General features: G+C 42.1%; 3 protein-coding genes across 6 annotated transcripts in view; 2 read left to right on the top strand and 1 right to left on the bottom strand.

The window, feature by feature from the left end:
* Window positions 1-6,189, bottom strand: part of LOC139377496 (FERM and PDZ domain-containing protein 2-like) — a 53,440-nt gene extending 47,251 nt beyond the window's left edge. Inside the window, exon 1 of the mRNA XM_071120531.1 lies at window positions 5,933-6,189. The gene's annotated coding sequence lies outside the window, so the exon portion shown is untranslated. The remainder of the gene's footprint in view (window positions 1-5,932) is intronic.
* LOC139376538 (trichohyalin-like) overlaps window positions 1-23,464 on the top strand; it is a 375,197-nt gene that overhangs the window by 234,414 nt on the left and 117,319 nt on the right. The window lies entirely within an intron of this gene.
* LOC139376519 (mitogen-activated protein kinase 8-like) lies at window positions 7,867-23,358 on the top strand. Of its 4 annotated transcripts, none has more exons than XM_071119208.1 (12): window positions 7,867-8,083; window positions 13,276-13,456; window positions 13,872-14,001; window positions 14,327-14,385; window positions 14,878-15,016; window positions 15,120-15,285; window positions 16,767-16,838; window positions 17,770-17,952; window positions 18,402-18,526; window positions 19,115-19,178; window positions 19,744-19,821; window positions 20,149-23,358. In XM_071119208.1, exons 2-12 carry the CDS (start codon window positions 13,335-13,337, stop codon window positions 20,295-20,297), a joined length of 1,287 nt encoding a protein of 428 aa, XP_070975309.1. In that variant the 5' UTR covers window positions 7,867-8,083; window positions 13,276-13,334; the 3' UTR covers window positions 20,298-23,358. The 4 variants fall into 4 exon arrangements, with proteins under 4 accessions (XP_070975309.1, XP_070975307.1, XP_070975310.1 ...); XM_071119206.1 differs by having other exon boundaries at window positions 19,744-19,823; window positions 20,142-23,358; XM_071119209.1 differs by lacking the exon at window positions 16,767-16,838 and adding an exon at window positions 15,903-15,974.

The following is a 23,464-nucleotide window of genomic DNA, read 5'->3' as shown; positions in this document are numbered from 1 at the left end:
ACTTTGTAGTCAGGACAAAAAGTGAATTGCTTTGCCACATTTTTTTGCAGTCCTACTTTAGTGCCTTGTTGCAAACAGGATGCATGTTTTGGAATATTTTTATTCTGTACAGACGTCCTATTTTTTTTTTTTACCTCTGTCAGTTAGGTTAGTGTTGTGGAGTAACAGTGTTGTTTATCCATCCTCAGTTTCCTCCTATCACAGCCATTAATTGACTATCGCACCATAGCACTCAACTGTCATCATGAAGTGCTTTGACAGACTAGTCAAGGATCATATCACCTCCACCTTACCTGCCATCCTAGACCCACTTCAATTTGCTTACCGGCCCAATAGATCTAAAGACGAAGCAATTGCCACCACACTGCCCTGTCCCATCTGGACAAGAGGCATACCTATGTAAGAATGCTGTTCATTGACTATAGATCAGCATTCAACACCATAGTACCCCCAAGCTCATCATCAAGCTCGAGGCCTTGGTTCTGAACCCCGCCCTGTGCAACTGGACCCTGGACTTCCTGATGGATCGCCCAAAGGTGTTGGCAGGAAACAACACCTCCTCTTCGCTGATACTCAACACTGGGGCCCCACAATTGTGCGTGCTCAGCCCCCTCCTGTACTCCCTGTACACCCATGACTGCGTGGCCAAGCACGCCTCGAACTCAATCAAGTTTGCAGACGACACAACAGTAGTAGGTTTGATTACCAACAACGATGAGACAGCCTACAGGGAAGAGGTGAAGAGGCTCTGCGAGTATGTTGCCAAGAAAATAACCTCTCACTCAACGTCAACAAAACTAAGGAGATGATTGTGGACTTCAGGAAACATAAGAGGGACCACCCCCCTATCCACATTGACGGGACCGCAGTGGAGAAGGTGGAAATTGAGAGCATCCTGCCGGGCTGCATCACCGCCTGGTACGGCAAATGCACCGCCCACAACCGCAATGCTCTCCAGCGGGAGGTGTGGTCTGCCCAACGCATTACTGTGGGCAAACTTCCTGCCCTCCTGGACACCTAGAGCACCCGATGCCATAGGAAGGCCAAAAAGATCATCAAAGACATCAACCATCCCAGCCACTGCCTGTTCACTCCACTATCATCCAGAAGGCGAAGTCAGTACAGGTGCATCAAAGCTGGGACCGAGAGACTGAAAAACCGCTTCCATCTCAAGGCCATCAGACTCCTAAACAGCCATCACTAGCACATCAGAGGTGGCTACCTATAGACATAGATTAGGAATCACTGGCCACTTTAAGAAAATGGATCACTAGCCACTTTAATAATGTCTCCATATCTTGCATTACTCATCTCATATGTATAAATTGCACTCTATACTATCTTGGTCACTTCAATTGTGTGTAAATATTGCATCACCCATCTCATATGTACATATTGTATTCTATACTATGCCACTGTATCTTAGTCCAATGCCACACTGACATATATGTATATATTCTTAATCTATTCCTTACTTAGATTTCTGTGTATTTTGGGTAACTGATACATATTACTGCACTGTCGGAGCTAGAAGAACAAGCATTTCGCTACACCTGCAATAATATCTGATAATCACGTATTTGACCAATACATTTGATTTTGATTTGAACTCTAACTGTTTTAAAGTTGGCCTCATGGTGAAATCCCTGTGGTTCCCTTCCTCTCCGTTGAAATATGCCTGTATTTTTGTAGTGACTGGGTGTATTTTATACACCATCCAAAGTGTAATTAATAACTTCACCATGCTCAAAGGGATATTCAATGCATGGAGAAAAAAAATGGTTTGATATATATATATATCAACCAATCGGTGCACTTCTTCGAGAGGTATTGGAAAACCTCTCTAGTCTTTGTGGTTGAATTTGTGTTTGAAATTAACTTCTAGATTAAGGGACCTTACAGATAATTGTATGTGTGGGGTACAGAGACGAGGTAGTCAGTAACAAATCATGTTCAACACGATAATTGCGCACAGAGTGAGTTCATGCAAATTATTATGTGACTTGTTAAGCTCATTTTTACTCCTCAACTTATTTAGGCCTGCCATAACAAAGGAATTTAATAATTATTGACTCAAAACATTCCCGCTTTTCATTTCTTATTTATTCCACTTTGACATTATGGAATATAGTGTGCAGGCAAGTGACAAAAAAAATATATAAATTGAATCAATTTTAAAGTCATACTTTAACGCAACAAAGTCATACTTTAACGCAACAAAGTCATACTTTAACGCAACAAAATGTGGAAAAAGTCAAGGGCTGTGAAAACTTTCTGAAGGCACAGTACCACTGTTGGATCCACGTCGTTAGAGTATTCACAGGAAACATCACGCTGCGGAAGGTGTGAAGAAAATATTGTATGTTTACCACAGATTGTGTTACACAGCAAAATGAGACTTGAATGAATCATGAATTCCATCTCTATGTGAAGTATGAAGTTCAGAGAAGTGTTTATGCATACAAAACCCCCCACATATGCTAAAAAAGTAGAGAAGCAGTACAAAAACATGGAACAGAAGGTTTAGAGAACATTTAATTGGATGCCAAATAAGGATTTACAACAAAGCAATCTCATATCTGAAGAGCTCATACAGTGGAAAGAAAAAGTACGTGAACCCTTTGGAATTATTTGGATTTCTGCATAAATTAGTCATATAATTTGATCTGATCTTCATCTAAGTCACGACAATAGACAGTGTGCTTAAACTAATAACACACATATAATTGTATTTTTCTTGTCTATATTGAATACATAATTTACACATTCACAGTGTAGGGTGGAAAATATGTGAACCCCAAGATTAATTACTTTTCCAAATGCTAATTGGAGTCAGGAGGCAGCTAACTTGGAGTCCAATAAATGTGATGAGATTGAAGATGTTGGTTAGAACTGCTCTGCCCTATAAAAAATTAAAAATAAAATCACAAATTGTGAGTTTGCTATTCACAAGAAGCAATGCCTGATGTGAACCACGCCTCGAACAAAAGAGATCTCAGAAGACCTAAGAGTAAGAATTGTTGACTTGCATAAAGCTGGAAAGGGTTACAAAGGTATCTCTAAAAGTATTGATGTTCATCAGTCCACGGTAAGACAAATTGAGAAAGTTCAGCACTGATGCTACTCTCCCTAGGAGTGGCCGTCCTGCAAAGATGACTGCAAGAGCACAGTGCAGAATGCTCAATGAGGTTAAGAAGACTCCTAGAGTGTCAGCTAAAGACTTACAAAAATCTCTGGAACATGCTAACATCTCTGTTGACAAATCTCTGATATGTAAAACACTAAACAAGAATAGTGTTCATGAGAGGACACCACAGAAGAAGCCACTGCTGTCCAAAAAAAAACATTGCTGCACATCCGAAGTTCGCAAAAGTGCACCTGGATGTTCCACAGAGCTACTGGCAAAATATTCTGTGGACAGATGAAACTACAGTTGAGTTGTTTGGAAGGAACACACAACTCTATGTGTGGAGAAAAAATGTCACAGCAAACCTCATCCCATCTGTAAAGTATGGTGGAGGGAGCATCATGGTTTGGGGCTGCTCTGCTGCCTCAGGGCCTGCACAGCTTGCTATCATCGACGGAAAAATGAATTCCCAAGTTTATCAAGACATTTTGCAGGAGAATGTAAGGCTATCTGTCCACCAATTGAAGCTGAACAAAAGTTGGGTGATGCAACAGGATAACAACCCAAAACACAAAAGTATAAACAGAATGGCTTCAACAGAAGAAAATATGCCTTCTGGAGTGGCCCAGTCAGAGTCCTGACCTCAACCTGATTTAAAATGTTGTGGCATGACTTTGAGAGCGGTTCACACCAGACAATACTAAGAATATTGCTGAACTGACACAGTTTTGTAAAGATGAATGGTCCAAAATGTCTCCTGGCCGTGGTGCAGGTCTGCTCCGCAACTACAGAAAACCTTTGGTTGAGTTTATTGCTGCCAAAGGAGGGTCAACCAGTTATTAAATGTAAGGGTTGACATACTTTTTTCACCCTACACTGTGAATGTTTACACGGTGTGTTCAATAAAGACATGAAAACGTATAATGGTTTGTGTGTTATTTGTTTAAGCAGACTGTGTCTATTGTTGTGATTTAGATAAAGATTAAATCTACTTCCTAATAATTTGGTCTATTTTCACTCATGCGGTATTGTAAACACATCATTTGTGGCCGGTGTGTGCTTGTTTGCCCATAACCTGTTTTTAGAGAAATGTAATCATTGAATATTGTAAGAGCTTTCATTGTCTGTTTATATGCCCTCTTTATTCATCCTACGGCTCTGACTTGTTGTACAGGGAGTACACTGTAAGAATGGCCCACGTTCTGAATTCTGTCGCTGTACATTTCAAAAGTGCTGAACAAATAGTTAATGTCCGTCATTGCTCACTCATTAATGTCTTAATCGAAATTACGGATTGCCTCTTATCCGCTTGTTGCCCCCTTATGCCATAGTTTGTACATTTAAATTGTTAGTAGAAACCACAGTTGTTTAAGCAAGTCAGCCATATCAGCTATGTTCTTTAAAAGGCAGTAAATGAGGCTTAATGAACGGTGAATGCGTTTCTGTGCACCGTTTGTCACCATTATAGTGCAATTAAATTTATTGTTTGTTTGTTGTGTAGTGGCTTTGCTGGCATACATCACACATTTATTTTATTTGCCCCACCAAGATTTACATGCTAAAATCGCCACTGCTAGCAAGCTAGCCAATATTAGCTAGTTAGCTAAGTCAGTTAACCCACTGTTCCCCGGACACCGAAGACGCAGCCCCCCGCACCTCTCTGGTTCAAAGGGGTTTGGTTAAATGCGGAAGATACATTCAGTTGGACAACTGACTAGGTATCCTCCTTTCCCCTAGCTTGGGTGCTTGACTGCTGTTAGATCAGAACATTCGGATCAACCCTACTCCTCCGCCAGAGCGTCCAGTGTGCGTTCTGAACGCACAATTTGACAACGCTATGAGTTTACAAGCTCACTCTGAGCACACTCTGGCACTCCAGATTGAATTTACGAACACACCCTTAGTATAAACCAGCCTTTAGTCTTAATCTTTGGTTGTTTAGTACATGGCCTCACATCTGAATCCTTAATAAAGAGCTGGGTGGGGATAAAGCTTAAGCGGGTGTGAACAATGCTGAATGGGTGTAGCCAAAAAAGTGCTCTCCAGTAGGTGTACCAAAACATTCAAGGGCCATTTTCTCTGAAGTGAGGTTACAAGTTTATCAACTTTCAAAGCAGAATTACTGCTCGGTTATCAATGGAACCAAATATCAACATTAGAAGGAGATTTATCTTCCGCTTGGATAGTTCAATCTGTGCCACTGACTTAGTCTGGCTTTAATTCAAGTTTGTTTTTCAAATTAATCAGTCATGTTGGATTCAAATCTCCAACTCAGCCAAAAATCTAAATTAAAGAATAGGATTAGGCCTAAATCAAATTTAAGTTTAATTTAAGTTTAATTTGATTTAACTGAGATTTTGGTTGAGGTGGAAACGTGAATCCAACATATAAATTATTAATTTGTAGACAAACTGGAATTCATTTTTTTTCTTCAATTTGGACATACATTTGGACATAAAGGCATGATAACTGGCTATATGTATGCTGTCATTTAATTTAAAACACAAAATATAAAAATCTATTGCCCAATAATTTAATTAATGGGCTAAAATGACACAGTAACATATCTGCTTCACTAAAGATAACATATCTTTAGGTTGAGATCATGCCTACCAGACTATTGTCAAGAAACTGTTGCAATTCAACTGTTAACTACCTAATGGAAAGATAAGCCTACAATTAACTCCTAATAACATATCGGCATTCACTCATTGGCTGTGGTACGGAACTTTTACGCATTCATAGAATACCACATGTAGGTCTATATTTTTGCGGAATTATATCCAATTAAACCCAAAACTTTACCTTAATTCATTCGATATCTGAAGTCCCTCTTAATTTCTTCAGAATACCTGCAGCTCAAATGTAATCCCCTCAAGCATCACATAGCATTCCACTTGTGGCTGTGCTCTCCATCGGCAATTTTTTCTAGCCTATCAGGCGATTTTTCATCTATCCATCTATAATTCCACCACACGACAGAGCGGAAATAACACATTTCTCCATCGCATATAACGTTCTGTACTCACACCTAATTACATGTCCATACTGTGTTTCTGTTAATTTGGACTATTTTTAGACTCCAGCTATAAGAACTCAATTGGATTACGCAGCAGCAGTGTGACAAGTGGCAAGGCAGTGAGCAACCTATTGGTGTGGCCAAGTACTCTGTGCAAGATAAACTGTAGCTAATGGTCGCGCTCCCTTGCTCAGAATTTACATGCATCAACCAATGGTTGCGTGCGACGTCATCAACTGTGTAATCGACTGACAGATTGCGATAATATATGATGTGGTTAGCTGATACCTTACCTGATAAATACCTTTATAGGCGTTGTAAAATCTGGCAGGAGTCAGCAACGCCTGGGCAGAGGAACGCGGCCCAGCTGTCAATTGAACAGTGAGGTGAAAGGTGAGACAAGTATGTTCTGCTCAGTTCTACTAACACAAAGTATGTTAAAAAATAGGCCTATTTATTTTTTAAATGAGAACTTCAAAAATCACGTGTGATTGTTGTTTGACTGAAGAGCCAACTCCCGCTCTCTCTCTTTCTCTCTCTTTCACACACACACACACACACACACACACACACACACACACACACACACACACACACACACACACACACACACACACAGGGGCTTTATTGGCATGAGAAACATATGTTGACATTGCCAAAGCAAGTAAAATAGATAATAAACAAAAGTGATATGAACAATACAAAATTTACAATACACATTACACTTGCAAAAGTTCCAAAATAATAAAGACATTTCAAATGTCATATATGTGCAAATAGTTCAAATAAATAAACATAAATATGGGTTGTATTTACAATGGTGTTTGTTCTTCACTGGTCACCCTTTTCTTGTGGCAACAGGTCACACATCTTGCTGCTGTGATTGCACACTGTGGGAGTTTATCAAAATTGGATTTGTTCTCAAATTCTTTGTGGGTCTGTGTAATCTGAGGGAAATATGTGTCTATAATATGGTCATACATTTTGCAGGATGTTAGGAAGTGCAGCTAATTTTCCACCTCATTTTGTGGGCAGTGTGCACATAGCCTGTCTTCTCTTGAGAGCCAGGTCTGCCTTTCTCAATAGCAAGGCTATGCTCACTGAGTCTGTACATAGACAAATATTTCCTTAATTTTGTGTCAGTCACGTAGTCAGGTATTCTGCCACTGTGTACTCTCTGTTTATGGCCAAATAGCATTCTAGTTTGCACTGTTTTTTTGTAAATGATTTCCAATGTATAAAGCAATTATCTTTTTGTTTTCTCATGATTTGGTTGGGTCTTATTGTGTTGCTGTCCTGGAGCTCTGTGGGGTCTGTTTGTGTTTCTGAACAGAACCCCAGGAGCAGCTTGCTTAGGGGGCTCTTCTCCAGGTTAATACTCTGTAGGTGATGGCTTTGTTATGGAAGGTTTCTCCCTCTCTCTCAATTCAAGGGCTTTATTGGCATGGGAAACATATCCCTCTATATTCTCTCTCTCTCTCGCTCTTTCTCTCTCTCGCTCTCAGTGCGTGTGTTTATTATGGCGAGATGAGAAGTAGAATGCCTAAATGCCTCTAATTTGTCATGCATAATGTTGCATACACTACAATCAGAGAATACCCGCGGGAGGTAGGCTATACAACACTGCAGGGCGTTGCGCTCTTGAATGTCACCCAGTTCTCATCCGCAACCGGAAAACATCGCAAGGTTTCGACGACATCGGTATGAAATAGCAGAAACTGTTTGTGTCACGGAAGCGCAAAGATTAGGTTACGTAGTACACATGTATTCGGCAGATCCAGGCCTGCCAGTGGAAGGAAACGCAGCGGACTCAGAGGTTGTCTTACTAACGAGGAAATATTATAAGATATTCAAACATTCTGCTGCATATTTAAACTGAAGACCAGAAACCGCGGTTTGACGGTTTTGGAATTACGAACGTGTTCTTTTGGAGTGAGGTGAGTTCCATATGAAACCTTTATAAGACATGTTATTGTTAGCAGTGGGGGAGGGTATTGTCACTGATGGGTCGCAAGGAACACAGAAATTACAATAAATAGCTGCAACCAGCTTGCTGGAACATATTGCCGAGTTTCGGCCTATAGGCCTATTGGAATTTTAAAGACGTGCACCGCCTTAAAAAAATCTGGCTATTGGATACTTATTAATGCGCGATGAATTTAAACGCACACGGGACGCTACAAAACACGCTACATTGTAACAAGACTGTAACTACCTGCCGCGTTACGTTGTAACAACTACCTATCTCCGCAGCCGATACTGACAACATAATGCATTGGTTACATTTGACATGCTACATTTCTCAAATATGAAACACATGCCCACCATTCGGTAAATAAATGGGCAATTGACAATTTGCCTACCACGGATTGAGGAGTATAAACTTGTGTTCGCAGGTTTACCTATTCTGCTAGTGCGTCAAGTCGACGTCTATTAAACAAGTGAGAGATATAGCAGCAGCTTGTGTAAAATTGTAACACGTTTGATGGATGATGTCGTCAGTTTATCTGGATCGAATACATTTCATCCAATATACCTAAAACACTGCAGAATAATTAATCGACGGTGTTATGGTCAGGCAGCTGTCACATCGACACACCCGTCTATCGATAATAAGAGCGCGATTAATACAATTAATATAATTATAATGATGGTAAATATGGTTAAATCATATCTTCCGTTGACTGTCTATCCATTCGGGTAACACAAATTGGGTAAAAGATTACTGTCGCATTTTGTTTTGAAAGATGTTGGACACCTTCATTGGCCATTCCAGCCTACGGTGTGTCATAGAGGAATGCAGCCAGGGGTATTTGACAAATTGCTTCTAATTCTGACGCTGCTCGTTCTTGCGGTCAGTGGTGATGGGCTTCAGTGTCTTCATTAGCTGGAAAAGTAGGCTGGTGAAAACCACCGATAATGTGAGAAGTCATACTAATTTAGGTTAGATGTAGACACCAGCTGGGCATTATGGCACGATGGAGAGACATGGATTGTTATGCACTTCAGTTATTGCTGTGAATGAAATGGCCCCCATTTTTACTGAAATGCCCCAGACCACGAACTTGTGATTTAGAGCGAGACCTTGAAACGGCAACAGACGATGTAGCCTTCACCTGTGGGTGGGTGATGTTGTCCGCGACGACATGCTTCATGGCTACAATTCAGTGCCTCCCTCTTATCGCATATTCTTTCAGCTTCTCTCGGAGTCTCTGTGAGTGATGCGCTCTCTCTCTCTACCACTCATCTATCCGAGTGCCACATCTAAAGACGAAATGTCATAGATACATACACCTTCTACTGCTCCGTGGCTCCTTCTTTTAGTAAACCTTGTTGCATACAGCATGGGTTAGTGTTTTTATCCTGCCTGTTAGCTTTTCACAAACGAATTATGACGCAAATGCTCACATTTCTATTTATAATGTGAATCAAACTAGTGTAATTTATGTTGTTTTAATACAATGACACGCATACCATTCAATACAGTCCCTCTGTAGGTATCGTCATTCAGTTGTTTGCGCCGCCGTTCATTCTGCTCCAGAGTGCACGATAGCACGGAGCGATTTCACTTCCCTTTTGTGTCGGTAGATCATTTTGTTCAAGCTCCTCGAAACCTCTTTTTTTTTAGTCCCTCCATCTCAGAGCACGGCTTCAGGCCGTTGACATGGCTTTCACCCCCCCCCCCCCTGAATGCCCCTTCGTGTGAAGAGGAGGGGGAATGTGGCTGTGTAGGCCTATGGAGGTCAAGTAATGGTCTGTCGACTGTGCGGCCGTCAGCCAGTGGAAATGGGCCTACATTTGAGTAATGATTTTGTCTTGTAACTCCATATCAAATCCAGCGCTCCCTCCCTCTCTCTTTTTTCCCCTCTCTCTCTGCTTCACTCCTTCCTACTTATTTGCCTGAGCAATGAGTCTTAAATAAACATTTCTGCAGGCTCAAATGGGCATCAGACGGTGGTTCTAGTCACTCTCGATGTGATAGCTGTGAGATTTCTCTATTGGCTTGTGAGAAACTTTCCTAGCTCTGCCCCATATCTCAGCCAAGCATGCAACTAAAGTGTTTGTTTTTTAAGCAGCTCTATTTAAATGCTAGCAAAGAGCTTCCACAAACCTCAGGAAAGGCCTTTTTTTTAAGCCGAAGAGAAACGACAGTGCCTTCGAACAGTATTCAGACCCCTTGACTCTTTCCAAATTTAGTTAAGTTACAGCCTTATTCTAAAATTGATTAAAAGTTTGTTTTCCCTCATCAATTTACACACATTAACCCATAATGATAAAGCAAAAACTGTTTTAAAAAAAATATTTTTTGCTAATTTAAAATAAAAAATAAATAAAAAATGTTACATTTAAATAAGTATTCAGACCCTTTACTCAGTATTTGTTGAAGCACCTTTAGCAGCGATTACAGCATTGATTCTTCTTGGGAATGACACTACAAGCTTGCCACACCTGTATTTGGGGAGTTTCTCCCATTCTACTCTACAGATCCTCTCAAGCTCTGTCAGGTTGGACGGGGAGCGTTGCCACACAGCTATTTTCAGGTCTCTCCAGAGATGTTCAATCGGGTTCAAGTCCGCTCTGGCTGGGACAGTCAAGGACATTCAGAGACTTTTCCCAAAGCCACTCCTGTGTTGTCTTTGCTGTGTGCTTAGTGTCATTATACTGATGGATGGTGAACCTTCACCCCAGTCTGAGAACCTGAGCGCTCTGGAGGTAGGTTTTCATCATGTACTTTGCTCCGTTCATCTTTGCCTCGACCCTGACTAGTCTCCAAGTCCCTGCCGCTGAAAAACATCCCCACAGGATGATGCTGCCACCACCAATCTTCACCATAGGGATGGTGCCAGGTTTCATCCAGACATGACGCTTGGCATTCTTGGTTTAAATCAGACCAGAGAATATTGATTCTCATGGTCTGAGACTCTTTAGGTGACTTTTGGCAACCTCCAAGTGGGCTGTCATGTGCCCTTTACCGAGGTCTGGCCACTCTACCATAAAGGCCTGATTGGTGGATTGCTGCTGAGATGGTTGTCCTTCTGGAGGGTTCTCCCATCTTCACAGAGGAACTCTGGAGCTCTGTCAGAGTGACCATTGGGTTCTTCGTCACCTCCCCGACAAAGGCCCTTCTCCCCCGATTGCTCAGTTTGGCCAGGCGGCCTGCTCTAGGAAGAGTCTTGGTGGTTCCAAACTTCTTCCATTTAAGATTGATGGAGGCCATTGTGTTCTTGGGGACCTTCAATGCTGCAAAAATGTTTTGGTACCCTTCCCCAGATCTGTGCCTCAACACAATCCTGTCTGGGAGCTCTACGAACAATTCCTTCGACCTCATGGCTTAGTTTTTGCTCTGACATGCACTGTCAACTGTGGGACATTTAATCAGGTAGGCCAGTTGAGAACAAGTTCTCATTTACAACTGTGACCTGGCCAAGATAAAGCAAAGCAGAGCGACTAAAACAACAACACAGAATTACACATAAACAAATGTACAGTCAATAACACAAAAGGAAAGAAAAATAGAAAAATCTATGTACAGTGTGTTCAAATGTAGAAGAGTAGGGAGGTAGGCAATAAATAGGTCCTAGAGGTGAAAATAATTCAAATTTAGCATTAATACTGGAGTGATAGATGTGCAAGTAGAGATACTGGGGTGCAAGAGGGTAAGTAATAATATGAGGATGAGGTGTGGCTGTGTACAGGTACAGTGATCGGTAAGCTGCTCAGACCGCTGATGCTTAAAGTCAGCTTCAGTGATTTTTGCATTTCGTTCCAGTCATTGGCAGCAGAGAACTGGAAGGAAAGGCGGCCAAAGGAAGTGTTGGCTTTGGGGATGACTAGTGCAATATACCTGCTGGAGCGCGTGCTACTGATGGGTGTTACTATGGTGACCAGTGAGCTGAGATAAGGCGGGGCTTTACCTAGCAAAGACTTGTAGATGACCTGGAGCCAGTAGGTTTGGCGACGGATATGTAGTGATGGCCAGCCAACGAGAGCATACATGTCGCAGTGGTGGGTAGTATATGGGGCTTTGGTGATAAAATGGATGGCACTGTGATAGACTACATCCAGTTTGCTGAGTAGAGTGTTGGGGGCTATTTTGTAAATGACATCGCCGAAGTCAAGGATCGGTAGGATAGTCCGTTTTACGAGGGTATGTTTGGCGGCATGAGTGAAGGAGGCTTTGTTGCGAAATAGGAAGCCGATTCTGGATTTAATTTTGGATTGGAGATGCTTAATGTGAGTCTGGAAGGAGAGTTTACAGTCTAACCAGACACCTAGGTATTTGTAGTTGTCCACATATTCTAGGTCAGAACCGTCCAGAGTAGTGATGCTAGTCAGGTGGGAGAGTGCAGCAGCAATCGGTTGAAGAGCATGCACTTAGTTTTACTAGCATTTAAAAGCAGTTGGAGGCCACGGAAGGAGTGTTGTATGGCACTGAAGCTCGTTTGGAGTTTTTTTAGCACAGTGTCCATAGAAGGGCCAGATGAATACAAAATGGTATCGTCTGCATAGAGGTGGATCAGAGAATCACCAGCAGCTAGAGCGGCATCATTGATATATACAGAGAAAAGAGTTGGCCCGAGAATTGAACCCTGTGGCACCCCCATAGAGACTGCAAGAGGTCCGGACAACAGACCCTCCGATTTGACACGCTGAACTCTATCTGAGAAGTAGTTCGTGAACCCGGCGAGGCAGTCATTTGAGAAGCCAAGGCTATTGAGTCTGCCGAAAAGAATGAGGTGATTGACAGAGTCGAAAGCCTTGACCAGGTCGATGAAGACGGCTGCACAGTATTGTATTTTATCGATAGCGGTTCTGATATCGTTTAGGACCTTGAGCGTGGCTGTGATTGAGTTTTACGTTTTAAAAAAAATACATTTTAGAATAAGGATGTAACATAACAACATGTGGAAAAGGGGACAAGATCTAAATACTTCCACAATGCACTGTAAATGATCCAAATGTCATTGCTTTTTACACTCAATGCAGCCTATGTCAATCAAATTCTCAATGCTGCCTTTGTCAATCAATCAACAAAAAACTATGGCTTGGAATGTCCAGGTACTAAGCTGATGAAATGCTAGTACTTTTATTTGATTTATCTTCCTGTTGTCTTCTCCATCTTTCTTAGGTCTTGAGACAGAAGTTCCACTTGGATGCCCAAAATACACACTTTGTCCAGATTTCATCATGAATCGGAATAAGCGTGAAAAGGAGTTTTACAGTTTAGATGTCGGTGATTCCACGTTTACGGTTTTGAAGCGCTACCAGAATTTAAGACCCATCGGCTCTGGAGCACAGGGAATTGTCTGGTGAGTAGACGGAGCTGTGAATTAGACAGGAAAAGAGATGCGCTGTAGCCCAGTACTCATTATCAAGTGTCTATTTTAGAACTGCGCGTTGGAAATTAACATCATCTAACATAACCATTTGATAGCTTAAAAAAAAAAAATAGCATTGGAAGTCAATGTGATATGTTATTAGCTGTTGCAGGTTGTTTGTATGCCATTGGTCCAGTATAAGGCTTCAATCACTTGAACCCCGTTATTGATATTGATCTAGGATGTGGGAAAGTATGAACAACTCACATGCCTCCTAGTTAAAAAAAAAAAAAAAAAAAACATTTTATTAAAAAAAGGATGAAAGACATTGATGTTTGGCCATGCTTGCCTTCTTCAGATTGCATCATGCAGTATGGACAAACCTGTTCTATTTTGTGTTTCCCAGCTCAGCGTATGACCACAACCTCGAACGCAATGTTGCAATTAAAAAACTCAGCCGGCCTTTCCAGAACCAGACCCATGCCAAAAGAGCTTACAGAGAACTGGTGCTCATGAAATGTGTCAACCATAAGAACGTAAGCTATTTTCCCTCTCTCTCTCTCTCTGAACCTGCCATAGCAAAAAGGGGGTAGCGCAAAGTGGGAAAGGGGAGTTGTAAAAATGTGTCTCATTTTCACGACGGACATCGTTCCAGAATGTTGCTATCCTCTTGTAGCTTTTACGCCAGCTCTTGATGTTTTTCCAAATGTTCAATTGTCTATTTTCTGTAGCGTTATCCGTTTTTTTAACCTGCTGTTTCAGTGCACCATTATGCGGTGTGTTTGTCAGCACTGAATGCGGTGTCCCTCCATATGCTGCTCATAGAACCATGATGCACTGATGCGTTTTGTAACTCCACAGATTATTGGCTTGCTAAATGTATTCACGCCACAGAAGACACTGGAGGAGTTCCAAGATGTGTAAGTAACGTCGTCGTCGTCCTTGGTTTTATATTGTATATGCTCAGTGTTCCCTGGTAGGCTGTAGTGCTGAAATGGCAGGAAGCATACGCAACAATTGTTTTGCGCAGTGTATGGTAGTTGGGGGTCGGGGTCCATTGTGGGATAACGGATGGGTTAGTATGTTGCAGTGCATGGGACGAAATGTGATTTAATTCTCAGAGCGGAGGGGGAGGAACTGTGAGGATCTCTGTCTGCCTGATTGGAGCTAAAAATACAAATGAACAAATCATAGCCTGAGGGTATACGGACCGTTTTGCTATGACTGAGGAGGCAGCCTGTGTGTGTGTGTGTGTGCGTGTGTGTGTGTGTGTGTGTGTGTGAGAATCAATGTTTATTCTTGCATGTCCTTGGGTATATCTGTGTGTGTTTGCCTGTGTATGCATATGTTTGTGAGAGTGTACGTGTCATCTCACCCACCCTTCCTTCCCTCTCCTCTGTATCCATCCTCAGTTATATTGTGATGGAGCTGATGGATGCCAACCTGTGCCAGGTGATCCAGATGGAGCTGGACCACGAGCGCCTGTCCTATCTGCTCTACCAGATGCTGTGTGGCATCAAGCACCTTCACGCCGCGGGCATCATACACAGGGTAGACACACAAAAACACACGCCTTGCCTCGCCTGACATTTCTAGAGAGTTGTCCACCCATCCCATCTCTCTAAACCATATCCCCTCCTGACCCCACCCTCAGGATCTGAAACCCAGCAACATTGTGGTTAAGTCGGACTGCACACTGAAGATCCTGGACTTCGGATTGGCCAGGACAGCGGCCACAGGCCTCCTGATGACCCCGTATGTGGTGACCCGCTACTACCGCGCCCCTGAAGTCATCTTGGGCATGGGTTACCAGGCCAACGGTGAGTGAGGGACCAATCATCAGAGCTGTGCGTGCTGCGGAACGCTGCCTGTCGCATGCTTGGCCCACAATGTCCTAACACCCACCCACCCTCACAGCCCCACCAACCTCCCGTGTCAGTGTCACAGTCTGAGGTGACGGTGGCATGCCTGGCTATGCATGGTGGGTTCCTTTTCCTCCTGTGTAGAGAGCCAGTGCACAGCAGATGTAGCGCTTGTGTTTTCTAAGAGGCGGTGCAGAGACGGTGCAGAAACGGTGCAGAGACGGTCCAGCTGGACTAGATGTCAGTGGGAATCCAGTCACGTGTGGATGCACGACGTTCACTTTAGTGCGCATGCCTTTAACAATGGACATTTTCCGCAACAATGTCTTATGTGCAGATGTGATGGGGCTAGATATCTCCGAATCATTGGACTCGGTTTGTTTTAGCGATGAAATTCAGTGCTCAAATACGGGGGGGGGGGGGGGGGGGGGGGGGGGGGGTTATTTAACTTCGACTTCTACTGCCTGGAAATATGGGCATCCCTGTACTCTTGACCAAAAAATGTCCCAAACGTTCCTGCTGACTTGCTGCTTTGCTTATTTTCTTCTCCTTCTTTCTATGCGACACACATCTAGTGGATATATGGGCTGTGGGCTGCATTATGGCAGAAATGGTTCGCCACAAAATCCTTTTTCCAGGAAGGGATTGTATCCTTGTGCTGCATGCAGCAGTTCAGTTCAGCATTTGAACGAGAGAAAAAAAAAGCGCCGCCGAGTTTCTTTTTGAAGCCTTGCTCATTACAATGGATCGCAGAGATTCATGTCAAAGAGCAACTGTCGAAATTCCATCTCTCCTCTGAAATGCCTGACACCTCCTCACCTACTTCTACCCCCCCCCCCCACCCCCCTTCAGTCTATCCCCCAAGCACCCATCACTGTAGCTTGAAGGACCTCTGACTCACACATCAAGCACCTGAAATAGAATGGTTTGCTCTTTTAATTTGTACCAAGAAATGCAATTGCAAAAGATACCCTCTTACCTCATATTATTGTTTGACGGTCTTCTTCCAAGATAAACAGCCCGTTTGGTTCAAAAATATGAAATGGACACTCTCCTAACACAGAATATCTTATGTGCTGTATATGGTGGCCTGGTAGAGCTTTTGTCAATTATCTAAAATGGGCTTTTGTCTTTTAAATTGATGGTATTCATTTACCCCACTGAGAGTCTTGAGGGTGGTGTGTAAGGCAGTTCTCTGGCCCTCTTCCACTTTGGTTAATAATATGCCAGAGAGTGAACCAGAGAGCCCACGGAGTATCACGATACACTGCTTAGTCGGACACTGACCGCGGTTTGACGTGAGAGTTTGCATGCACTCATTTCCTTTGTTTGCATTCACACACATCACCTTGTCTGCGTCGTTAGTCGTTCCTTGTTTTGTTATTTTTCATTTTTGTTTCTGTTCTGCATGCTAATTTTATTGTCATTTCATTTTTCAGTTGATGTCTGGTCTATTGGCTGCATCATGGCAGAAATGGTCCGAGGTAGTGTGTTGTTCCCAGGCACAGATCGTATCCTTCCCTGGACCCTCATCGTCCCTCCATTGTGTGCGTGTGTGTGTGTGAGTTTGTATGCATGTGCGTGCAAATTTGTTTGTTATGTGTGTGAAAGAGTGTGTGTGTTGTGGTGCTGAGACCGTCCTAGTCCTGCATACAAATTCATTTCCGTTGGGTACATGTGAATGGGTTTGTACCATAGAGATAGATCGAGGACTCTAGTGCTCAAAAGCCTGTTTCAGTATCGGCAGTGCCGTTGAGGACTTCCACCATTTTGAAGTAGTCAACTAGGTGGGACTTTCTATGGGTTAAGGAAGGATCACATAATTCCATCCAGGTCACCAGGAGGGATCAGCCAATTAATTACACTTGTGAGGAAACATTCTATAACTTCAGATGGAAGTAAATCACCAACCTTGGCTTATACCGGTTCAAATAACACTCTAGGTGGCAGTATGCACCCTTTCAGTTTGTTTGCCAACTCATACAACTAGTAGAAGAAGAACATTCACTATTTCAAAATTGAGATGGCCTCAATGGTGCTGCCCGTACTCTCACAGACTCCATAATGGGACCGATACCATGATGCAATGTCTATGGTTTGTACCTGTCGGAGGCCGATTCAACTGAAGGGAAAACTGTTCTGATCACTTCACCTCATTATACAGTCCCACAACGAGGCTTTCGCTTCTGTTTTCAGTGTTTTGTGTGTCTGTCTCATGGGAGAAGATCAAACGGCTTTCCCTTGATTACTCAATCACAGTTGCTCAGCAAAGGCAACAGTGAAAGAAATTAGCCTCCTCCATGTGGCCAGTGTCCATAACTCTCCACGACAACCAATTTCTTTATACTAACTAAACTTTGTCAATTGTCCCCCTTGTGAAAAGCCTCTGAAAAGCCTCTGAAAAGCCCTGTGCAGCGTTTTTCTTACATGTTGGAACGTCAGATATTGATCAGTGGAACAAGGTGATCGAGCAGTTGGGGACTCCCAGTCAGGAGTTCCTGATGAAGCTCAACCAGTCGGTAAGGACCTACGTGGAGAACAGACCCCGCTACGCCGGGTTCACCTTTGAGAAGCTCTTCCCCGACGTCCTCTTCCCAGCCGACTCGGAGCACAACAAACTGAAAGGTAAGCGGGGAGAGCACCCCCCCCTGTGGGACACCCAAAGCATGAAAACTGCAGTATTGTGTGTCATGGTGAGGTGCCTGTTGTGAGATGCAAAATGTCTCCTACATGTTTGTATGACTAAAATATTCTGAATCTATAGACAGTTATTTGCTGAGTATAAGTACATTACGTGCCTAACACTTTCTCTGATATATGCTAACTAATAGAGTCCGACTTACTTATGTGATCAATTGTTAATTCCACAGAAAGTAGTCAAGTTAGATGATGATGATGATTAATGCAGTCTTTTATGTAGTGGTTTGAGGCCTTACTCTCTGCTTTGATTCTGATCATGTTTGACTAAGGGACTCTATTCTGGCACACTACACTAATTTATCAGCACAGTGAATGTCAGCCGAGTCGACTTTGCCCATGCCATTAATTTCTCTATTTTCTTAATTGCCTCGCAGCAAGTCAAGCCAGAGACCTATTATCAAAGATGTTGGTAATAGATGCATCCAAACGGATCTCTGTGAGCGAGGCTCTCCAGCACCCCTACATCAATGTGTGGTATGATCCAACTGAAGTGGAGGCGGTAAGCACTTACTTGCTCATTATGTGGGCGTGTAGGGGTGGTTCTTGTGTTGTCTACTCTTATGTTAGATAATAACATGACTCTTCAGGTCTACTCTGTGTGTGTCTTAATGTGTGTGCATGCTTCTAAAAAATGCATTTAGTTGTGGTTCACAGTAAGAGTGACCATGAAAGCCCTGTGAGTTTGCCTGCCTGCCAAAGGCTTAGGCCACATCAGATGATAAACGTCTCTGACTGTTTATCAGGCCGTCGCTGAAAGCAGGTGCTCTGGATTTGACTTCCATTGACAGGCAGGTTGTCATCACAGAGATTGCACTTGGATGTGTCAGCCTGTTTTCCCTCAGTCTCGAAATCTCCACCTCGGCTAACGTGCAGTGTGTGGGTGAAGAATGAGACGTTGCACTCCCCTCAGTCATTCACCAGTTCCTCAAAACGGGAGGAAAAAGAAATCGGCCTTGAGACGTGTAGATTTGGCAGCAGTGCGGTAGCGCCTTGCACATATTTGAATGTGACTCAGCCAAGTGAAGAGAAGGTCATCAGTCACCGTGTCACCCCACTTACAGTATGCTCTGTCCTGTTCCTGTTGCAGCCCCCACCGTTGATCACTGACAAGCAGCTGGATGAGAGGGAACACACAGTGGAGGAGTGGAAAGGTACAGTAGAGAGAGCGAAGCCATTTTGCTTACCCATGCTTTGACGCATACACCGAGCACTTTTAAATGTTTGCACTACAGTATGTTACATTACAAGTGCACATTACTCTACTAAGAATCTACATCTCACGATATACCTGTGGGACATTTAATATGAATATTTGAGTGTTATGCAGGTTTTTCTCCTTTGTGTGCGTGTCTGTTTGTCCTAACAAATCCCTGTCTAAAGTGTGTGGTGTGTCTTTTGCCCCTCCTCCTTGTCTAATCTAAACCTGGTCTGATGATTTTTGACAGAGCCCTGTTTAACAGAGCCCTGTTTATTGACTATTCTCAAGTGTCGACTTCGTGTCACACCATGCTCTTCTTAGGTGTATGTCTCTTGTCTAAGGTTGCAAAATTCCCCAACTTTCCCAAAATTCCCAGATTTTCCAAAATCCCGGATTCCCAGATTTCCTCCTTATTCCCTCCTGAATCCGGAATTCTGGAAAACCTGAGCGTTTTGGTGAAGCTATCGGAAGTCGCTACTGTACTTGCTCTCTTTACTAAATGTTGTGTTCCATCACAGATTTGATATACATGGAGGTCCAGGACTGGGAGGAGAGAACGAAGAATGGAGTGATCCGGGGACAGCCAGCGTCTTTAGGTTAGTTTAGAGCGTTGTCTTTATGGGGAATGAGCACTCCCGCCCTGATTATAGCTTATAACTCTGGCCCAGCGTTTTTCCTGGTCAGGTCCCGTGGTCAGGAAAAACTGGTCCTAGTGCACTGTGGTAGGAACAAATTGAGACGGGCACTGTCTCGCTGCCCATAATCGGCTTCTGTTCCAGATCCGACTTGAAGGACCATGTTCATTTCTTCAAGAAACGTTTCTCTTTTTCTCTCTGCTGAAATGTCATAGCCTAACCAGAAGTAATTTGTGGTTCAAGTCTGACTTGATGCCCCTTCTATGTTTCTCCATACATGTAGCACAGGTGCAGCAGTGAGCAGCGGCTCCCAGCAGTACCCTTCTGTATCGTCCTCGTCCGTCAACGATGTGTCCACCGACCCCACCCTGGCTTCCGACACGGACAGCAGCCTGGAGACAGCCTCTAACACGGACCCACTGGGCTGCTGCAGATGACTATCACCCTGCCCTGGGCCCTGTCCCACCGGTCCCTCCGCTTGTCTTCAATGGTGTAGAGTTTAGGCCAGTTTCACCTTTTTTTAAATGATTTTTTTAATCCTTTATAATTTTCCCCGAAAACTACTGCTACAGTTATTTGAGTTATTTTCTTTTTGAGTCCAGGCTGTAATTTATTGTGGCATATCAATATTTTTTTAACCTGAGAATGACTTCACTACGCTGTGGTTTCGACCGCTGGTGAGAATTTGAGAACATCTGTAAAAGCTTTACCAAAGCTTTTTTTGTTTGTTTTTAGTTTCATCAACTTTTATTTCAAGATTCTGCTATTTCAACTGGCCATATTGATGTTGAATGAGTTTGTACAGATTTTATGGTAAATATATTTTTTTCAATTTGAGTTTGCAGTAAGCCATTTCAACTATCATTTAATTGATGTCTAATTTTAGTACTCCCCTTCAGAATAGTAATATTACTTTGCCTATTTTATATGGGATTTTGTGTTTTAATGCGTATATCCATTGGATTGAATTTCGAGAAACTTCAGAACTGTTTTCCTCTTGTGAGTCACTACTTCCTTGTAAAAAAATCCAAGTTGATGAAACAGCTTTCTTTTTTTTCTCTTTGTTCTTTGTTAGTTTAGTCTTAAAATATCTCAAAATGCTGTTTTTTTCCTGAATCATTTTTCATTTTGGTAAGAGAAGAAATTTTGTGTTTCTTTTTTTTCAGTAAAAAAGTTTGCCTGAATTTTCTTTTCATATTTTATGGGTATTCCAGTATATGATCAAAAGGAGGCCGATAGGTCCAGACAGGAAACAGCTCAGAAGATAATTTGAATTTTTGTCACGAGAGCTGAAGGCACTTCTTCCTCTGCTCTGGTCAGTTATTCACCAGTGGTTATTTTCTCCAGGTGGCTTTTGCTTTGACAGTGGGGTTATGTTAAACACTAGGACAGAGAAAGATGGCAGTGGCACTACTGTACTGAGAAGCTTTGTGAGAAATGGGATGTGACTAGTTAGAACACACGACTTGTGAGGAGTCCTATGAAGACTGCGCTTCGGTTCAGTCCAAACGTGGACGTAGAGAGGGCTTGTGTATGTGGTGATGCTGATTGTCTTCAGAGGGATGGAGATTTTGCAGGCTGCAAGCGCAGAAACAAACGATATACCCCCAAAAATTTGATCTCATTTTATTAATGTAATATCAATGTACCTTAATGATTTTGTCTTTACGGTTGCCAACGTGCTGCATATTGAACATTTTAGATTGGGAAAATGATGAGTGTAATAAGATGAGTCTCAGAGAAGGTATTGGCTAAGCCCTTTGCAGAAGGTGTATGCATGTTTGCACTAAATCTATTTCACACTAAGCTTAGTACAGTACTTCTCAAAATAATTACTGAACCACCACGAAATCAAAGGTAGTCAATGATTCTGAACTGTATGCAATAATAGTGTCCCTCCAGTGTATTTAAAAACATTTTTATTTTGCTTTTAAAAGGGAAAAGTGCCTGTAGTTTGTCAATCGTTCATTCCTGAGTATCTAGGAAGAGGAGTAGTCGTCATGGTGTGCATACTGTAGGTCATTAATGGTTTCTGATAAGGCCTATAGTAGTTTCCACAAATAAGTCAATCACATTTTGAGGCCGTTATCAAAAAATGCACTGTATATTTTTCTACGGCATCGGTATGACCCTGAGGTTGGAGACTACATTCTGTCAAGCGGATGATGTATGCTTTAGAATATTTTAGCACATAATATACATTTGAAATAGTTTCAGAAAGGGGCAGTTTTAGGTAGGTCTTTCATCAAAGTAATTTTTTTATTTTTTATTTAAAAAAATATAACAATCACTGGTAGGCATGTGCGGTTTGCGGCTTTACTTTGCATAATGAGAATGTGCTTGATGATTTTAGAAGGGAAGATTTCTTTTGCCTAATTTCCTCGGTTTTATATTAAACCAAATGTATTTGCGCTGAATGGTAACTGTTACTGTGGCAGTGTAGATGTTATGTGGTGGTGTTGAATAATTCCTGTCCTAAATAGAGTCATTACAGAATGTAAAATGTAACATAATGGATTATTTGGCAACATGACGTGTTGTGGAAGGGGAAGCAGAATGACAGCCAATGAGATCTATCCACTATTATAGAAGCTGTGTTATAACACAATAACATAATTCATCAAGACGAGATATTTTTTTATTTTGTTATTTTGAAGTGGTCTTAATTTTGTTAGCCCAGCATTATTGGGGATACATTTGGAATTTGTAGACTTTCTTTTGATTTTGTATCACATCTCTTGGGGGGAAAAAGAAGTATCATCATGATTTTAAAGTAGGCTTTGATGAACTACCTCACTAAATTTCAATACGTTCTTGTATACTTAGTTGCCCACATGATTAGCTATTGAAGACATGTGAATACAGATTCCGTTATTTATTTATTTGAAAGTGTACTATTGTCAATGTTAGGAAACTTCTAGTTTTGTACATTATGAATACTTCACCTAGAAGTAAAGATAATTGTTTATGTTCCTTTAAAAAAAAAAAAAAAACTTTTTTTTTTACAGTTCACCTTCCGCAAAATGTGCTAGGAGTAAACTAAGTGATGGGTCTAGCCCATGTTAGTTTGTATGTTTCTGAAGGTAGAGAAATGTTTGGTACTGTCAATCCATGTTTTCCTTTTTTTTAATGAATTAGGATGATTCTCTATGACTTTAATCTAGTCATGTTACGTAATCGGTCCTATACCAGTCCAATCTGTGGCCAGAGGGAGCAGAGAGAGGGGAGTACATCATGCGTGGCCAATAGATTTTGATCGGTAAGGCCAAATAATGGTAAATAAAAGTTTAAAAAAGATAAGTAATACCTAAAAACAAAGTCATATGTATGGTGCTGGTTTGTTATGTTTGCTAGTGAAGCCAGCCATGCAAGTAGTTAAGAATTCTTGGCTCTGTGTGTCTTGGACCACAGCCAATGAACAGTGCACTACTCGAATAAATGCATTGGGATCTGATGATACCCCCCCCCCCCCCCAAAAAAAAATAAAAAAAAAATAAATATGTACTGCAAATAAAATAAACACAATTTGAGTCATGCATTTGCAGGTTGTTTTTGTACATGATCTTGAGATTTTGTATAATTTGGTGGTACAATGAGTACACAC

The sequence above is a fragment of the Oncorhynchus clarkii genome, chromosome 20 (genome assembly GCF_045791955.1).
Source record: "Oncorhynchus clarkii lewisi isolate Uvic-CL-2024 chromosome 20, UVic_Ocla_1.0, whole genome shotgun sequence".
Classification (NCBI taxonomy): Eukaryota; Metazoa; Chordata; class Actinopteri; order Salmoniformes; family Salmonidae; genus Oncorhynchus; species Oncorhynchus clarkii.
Note: the sequence above shows the minus strand (reverse complement) of the source record. Positions and strands in the feature narration are given on the sequence as shown.

Coding starts and splice junctions, on each gene's coding strand:
- LOC139376519 (XM_071119206.1), top strand. CDS start 13,335: ATGAATCGGAATAAGCGTGAAAAGGAGTTTTACAGTTTAGATGTCGGT. Junction 14,002..14,326: donor AATGTGTCAACCATAAGAAC/GTAAGCTATTTT, acceptor GTAACTCCACAG/ATTATTGGCTTGCTAAATGT. Junction 15,286..16,766: donor CATGGGTTACCAGGCCAACG/GTGAGTGAGGGA, acceptor TTCATTTTTCAG/TTGATGTCTGGTCTATTGGC.